The sequence below is a fragment of the Brachycentrus maculatus genome, unplaced genomic scaffold (assembly GCF_059751285.1).
Source record: "Brachycentrus maculatus isolate JH-2025_06_01 unplaced genomic scaffold, ASM5975128v1 h1tg000736l, whole genome shotgun sequence".
Taxonomy (NCBI): domain Eukaryota; kingdom Metazoa; phylum Arthropoda; class Insecta; order Trichoptera; family Brachycentridae; genus Brachycentrus; species Brachycentrus maculatus.
This window is the reverse complement of record NW_028281467.1, coordinates 361,230-367,229: the sequence shown is the minus strand read 5'-3', so window position 1 is coordinate 367,229 and position 6,000 is coordinate 361,230. Positions and strand designations below refer to the sequence as shown.

Here is a 6,000-nt window from a genome sequence, read left to right as displayed (position 1 = left end):
TGAACACACATTATACATATATATATATATATATATATATAAGGTTCAACAACACCGTTTTTTTTTTAATCTTTGTGGAAACATTTATCTTAGATCATACTATACTTCATAAGAAATTTTTAAATTAGATATACAGGCAATCCTCATTGTGAATGACAAATCTGTATGTGATTCGAGCTAGCTAGAAGTTCATTGGAAAATAGTTTTTTAGATAGATGTATTTTGTATTTTAACACCATTATTGATTTTGGTGGCTGGATATTTCAGATAAACCAGCTTGTATCCACGGAAACTGTATATATATTTGTGAGAGGCGCTGTTCCTTCTCTCTTCTATTCAAACTTTCAGATGATGAGGTGCAGAGCTCTGCCTATAGAAGTAGTCTTATCAGGTGATCCAAATAGCCATTGATTCCTGATTCTTCGAGAATAAGCGTCATAAAAGATACAAGGTGTTTCAATAAAGTCCACTTTTTCTCGCAGTCATTGGCTTCTAGTTTCTTGAGGACAAAAAAGTATGCCTGTGCTTTGTTTTTTTTTTAAATTTTCATATCTAAATCATTTCTGTATTAACACACTTCGGACTGGAAAGGTATATATCTACCCGTTCGGTCGATTGATGCTTAAGGACGGGAAGCATATTTTTACCTTCTGCGCCGGCCTTATTTCAAAGTCGGAAAAGAAGGAATTATTTCATGTTTTTATGTGAATATTATATACCAATCTTTGCTGAGTTCTAAACTGTATGTACACAATTATCAAATCCCGTCGCCAGCGGTCCGCAGCCGTAATAAAACACCCGTCCAAAATGTGAGAGGAAAGTTTTATGAGGAACTGTTTGATGTCTGCGTGGTCATACATCTGAGGGGTCGCGGCAAAGTCAGCTCAGTCTTCGTACAGCATCTTCGGAGGTCTGGTCTTGAAGTAGACATACAGACCGATGAGCATGACAATGATAGCCAATGATGGCAGGACTATGGTCGGGATCTGCTGACGCACTTTGGCGAAGTCTTCCTTCCTCTGCTTCTTCTGCTTGGCAGTTTCCTTGACGGCCCCCCCTTTAAGCTTACGCATCCTGGAAGATCTAGAAAGAGAAGGAAAAACATACATAAAAATCTTAAAGGATATAGATGTTTTTGTTATTTTTATTTTATCAGACACTGGATTATTAACTAAAAAACTAACTAAACTAACTTGCGTAACGTGAGTAACCAAGACTTCATGCATACTATGAAGTGAGAATATCGATCAATAAAAACTAATACGGGGAACTTTCAATGGCGGTGTCAGAAATGACTAGAGGTGTTTCTAGTATATCAATCACAGGTACAAATACTATGATACATCAAGAGATCATTATATCATGATACTTGTATGGAGCTGTAATACGTACAATATACTAGTCACTAGCCACTAGTCAAATCTCACAAATCTGTTTCAAACCAATGTAACCACCGCTATCGGTGGTTACATTGGTTTGAAACATTGTCACTCATAAAACATAAAACTAATTTTAGCTTATCAATGACTTGCCGGTCAGTCGTTTTGCATTGTATATTGTAAAGCTATCTCTTTCCTAGTCTATTGGATTATTAGATACGAATGATGAAAAGAGACAAATATACATGTCGATGTCAGTCATGGCGTGTTAAATATCGCTCCGCTCAGGACTCATCGGGTTCGGAAATACTCGAAGATACGAAGGATCACAGATATTGCGATATTAAATAATTTAGCGTACCGCGGCGGCGCATAGTACGAGATATGAGGAGCATGAACTAGTCTGGTTAGCAGACTAGTATCTGGTAACAGGTAGTGTATCCTAGTCTCTTGACATGGTGATATTGGTAATAGCGATATCGCTAAGTAGCAGTCAAAACACACCACTAGAAATGACACAGAAATGACTGGGAAGGTCAAAGTAATTTGGTTGATCCAAAAATCATGTATTATATTTATGTTTTTATTTTGTCCGCCTCCGTAGTGTAATATTCAGCACGCTCAGATACCATTTTGGAGGTCCCGGGTTCGATTCCCGGGGGGGTCAAATAAAAATAAGTGATTTTTTCACTCTGTTCATTTAATATTACCCTGGACTGGTACCTGAAGCGCAGGGCTGATTACCTTTCCTTCACATGTTAAACGATCAAGATAACACTGCGTTTATATGATGCAGTGCCCTATGCACCATTAGAGTGTGTATAAGGGTTTGACAAAGAAACTTGATATGATCAAGTATTTCAAATACTTGAAAATGAGTAATCGGAATAATCGGCAGGGTATGCGGGGAGATGAATGAATGTGGAAGAGGCAAAGAATGTTTGCAAAGACAGAGTGGCAAGGCGTGCTATTCTCTTTGCCTAGCCCTGCAGAAAGTAGCATAATGGTAGCTATGTTTTCAAACAAAGTAATTGAGAAAACGAGTTCAATATTTGCAATATAATAAAATAATAATAAATCCCTTACCGCACCCCAATGGTGCATACGGCACTGCTTCATATAAACGCAGTGTTATCTCGATCGATTACACATGAAGGAAAGGTGATCAGCCCTCCACTTCAGGTACCAGTCCAGTGTAATATTGAATAAATATTAGAGTGAAAAAATCACTTATATTTATTAAACCCCCCTGGGAATCGAACCCGGGACCTCCAGAACGGTAGGCGAGCATGCTGACCATTACGCTACGGAGGCGGACAAAAATTTGCAATATAGTTTGTTTTATTTATACATTCTCGCATAACAAAAATGTATTACATATTTCAGCATGAATTTTATGCCAGTTGTATCAATATCAGTTGTATCAGAATGCAAAATGATATGTTTAATTGTTCTTGATAACCTGTTTATAAAATAATCGAATGAGGTAAACAAATTGAGGTAAACGATAAATGGATAGAGCTTGTGTTATCAGAAGTATAAATTATCAACTATGCAATGTGAAAACTGTGTTTGAAAGAGAGAAAGATATGACAGAATGCAAGATTATCGTACACAATGAATCCCTGGAACAGGTGCACGAATTTTTATATCTAGGAAGCATGTTCACAAGGGATGGAAAAATGTATAAGGATATTGAGAGAAGAGTGAATGCAGGGAATAGAATAAATGGTACTTTGAACAGAGTGATTGCAAATATAAATATGTCCATGGAAGCCAAGCTAGCGGTTCACAACGCTACCGACACAAATGTATGGAAGCGAAACATGGAACTGGCAAAGGAAGGATGAACGCTGTTGAAATGCGCTCCCTCAGACGAATGTGTGGAAAATCATTGTATGACAGAATTAAAAACGAAGATTATATCTTATAGAAAGGAATGTAAGGATGAACGAGGAATAATGAAAAGATTAGGAAGAGTTCTTTACGGTGGTATGGACATTTGGAGCGAATGGATAACGAGAGAATGACTAAGAAAATATATGTGGCGAATGTGAGAGGGAAAACAGAACGAGGACGACCGAAAAAGACTTGGCATGATCAGATCAATCAGAACCTAAAATCTGGCAGTGTCAAAAGTCTGCGTAATCGGAGGGCATGTATGACTAGATGTATAGATGTGAAGGAGGCGAGGAGTGTATGTCAGGACAGAAGAGTGTGGCGTTCCATCCTCTCTGCTTACCCCTGCGGAGAAACAGCGTGATGGTAGTAGTAATAGATCAAATGTTTTTGTAAAGAAATCCAGGAGACTGGGCGTTTGTGCACTACACATAATTTTCCCGCCTGGCACTTCAGATAGCATGATAAAACGGATGATTGGCTTGGATTGGCTTGTGCTTTTGTCTTTCTTTCTTTGGATCGGTGCGTGATCATGGTGCGAGCAAATTCAATCACGCTAAACTGTCGTAGTCGCTTTTATTTTTTAAAAACTGGACTGCCGCGCAGTAAAATTCCGTGTAGTGCACAAACGCTCTATGTATTGTAGAAGGGAAATTAGGTACCACAAATGGAGAGCTTGCAATTGTTTTTTTACAAGGGATTTGTGACGTCACATATTCTCACCCCGCTCGAGTCAATTCAAAAACATTATCGTATTACGAAGGCAACAGCAGAAATTCGGAAAAAAATGACAGCTAGCTCTCCATTTGTCTCACCCAACAGCGTAGCCTTCATATATACGTATACAAGCTTATACATCATCGATTGTATTTACAAATAGACTCGGAAACATCTGTTCAATGGTACTTTTATATGTTACGCAAAAACACAGCAAAATCTAAAAATACATATCAAAATTATTATGCGTAGTTGCATCTTAAAATAGTATTTTACCTGGTATTATTCACATATCAAGAAACGAAGAATTATATCAATTTTAAAGCAACATTATAGAAACTCAATCCGGCTTGTCGAGTTCTACCTGCCACGTAGGTACACGGCAAGTCGGAAAGAATTACGACGAATATGCGTTCAAACTGTTAAAATGCGTCGTCAAATATAGTGCGTATTCATTTATCGTATAGTTTTATCAACAATTTGCGATGGACTTACCAGATTTATAAAATAAAACAAGAAAGCTGGCGATTCTCACGCACTGACGTACCAGATGAAAAAATGTTTATCTGACAGCCGATGGATGGCAATATGACAACAAGTCAACGCAGCCAAGTGACACGTATGTTTGGAAATGGAACGAAAAATATTTGTATAGTTATGACACACACTTATTTTTTTAAGTACCTACTTGCCCACGCTCTTTCCTTCAAATTATTTTAATTTTTACGGATTCTCAATACGCAACAAAAGAAGATAGAACGTGAAATATGTTAAATATTTCCCTTTCTTAGATATATATTTTTTTACTTTAAAAATAGAGAAATTTTGTGTTTTTATTATTTGAAAAAATACTTTCATACTATTTCTGTGAGCCTAAGCGGCTCATCATTAGAAAAAGGTATCAAATTGTGATAGAGTTGGTTCGAATCGAGAAACTCTGACTCAAGAGTCCGCGACACTAACCACGGGACCACAACCCGACACCAATTAATTTGATGTACTGGTCTTTACCTGTAAAAATGATGAAATGTTGTCAGGAAGTAATAAAATATAATCTTCAATAATTGTATTTCAACACTGCCTTGCAATTCATAAAAAAAGAAGAAAGACCATGAATTTTGTACTTGGGACACGCACACAGAGACCTTTTCTACATAATTTTTATAATAACCCGCAAAGCCTCTATTTTAGCTAGTCTGCAGATGGAATAGTAAGAATAGGAAAAGTAGATGTGAAAAATACATCACAAATACCCAGACCAGTTGAAAATACATATTTTTATTCAATTTAGCAATTGGCGGGAATCTAATCTGTGACGACAGTTTCGTAATCAAACGTTTACCCAATTACGCTACAGCGCCTCTCTCGCCAACCTACGCACAAGACAGCGATGATATTGTTTTTTTAATTTTGCTTCTACCACAATGGTAAGCTACGTTGCAAATATATCGATATGAAGTTATGATATAATATGTCACCAGCTTGTCTTTTCCATAAGCGAATTTTCCAAATAAAATTATTGACTAAAATTATTGATTAAAATTATTGTTTAAATTTTTATTAATACAATGAAATGACAGGTTTTTTCTTCTCTGCCATCATTAAGGACTAAAATCGTAATGATTTGTTCTTCTTCTTCTTCTTCTTCCATGTTCGCTCCCTAGGTGGAACATATGGCCAACACGAGTCGTCTCCAAGTCACTCTGTCATGCGCTATCTCCTTGGCTTCCTCCCAGGTCAGTCCGGCGTCTCGAAGTTCCGCTGAGTATAGTCGGTGAATGGTCGTCAGCGGCCTTCCGGGGCGCCGGAATCCTCGGGGTTGGAAGAAGAGACATGAGGGGTTGATGCCCTCAGGTGGCATTCTAAGGACATGTCCCAACCATGTCCACTTTCTTCTCTTCAGGACCAGTATGAGGGGCTGTTGAGTTCTTCTCCTCACATCGTCATTCCTGGCGAAGTCATACCACTTTATACCCAGTATTCGCCTCAGGCATCTATTTTCAAA

The 6,000-nt window shown here is 37.8% G+C and overlaps 1 protein-coding gene across 2 annotated transcripts; it reads right to left on the bottom strand.

Moving 5' to 3' along the window:
- Nucleotides 1–526: 526 nt before the first annotated feature.
- LOC148300376 (single-pass membrane and coiled-coil domain-containing protein 4-like) lies at nt 527–4,591 on the bottom strand. Of its 2 annotated transcripts, none has more exons than XM_088274885.1 (2): nt 4,491–4,591; nt 527–1,083 (listed from the first exon to the last, which is right to left on the bottom strand). In XM_088274885.1, exon 2 carries the CDS (start codon nt 1,071–1,073, stop codon nt 885–887), a length of 189 nt encoding a protein of 62 aa, XP_088131011.1. In that variant the 5' UTR covers nt 1,074–1,083; nt 4,491–4,591; the 3' UTR covers nt 527–884. The 2 variants fall into 2 exon arrangements, with proteins under 2 accessions (XP_088131011.1, XP_088131012.1); XM_088274886.1 differs by having other exon boundaries at nt 4,543–4,591.
- Between the last annotated feature and the right edge of the window lie 1,409 nt (nt 4,592–6,000).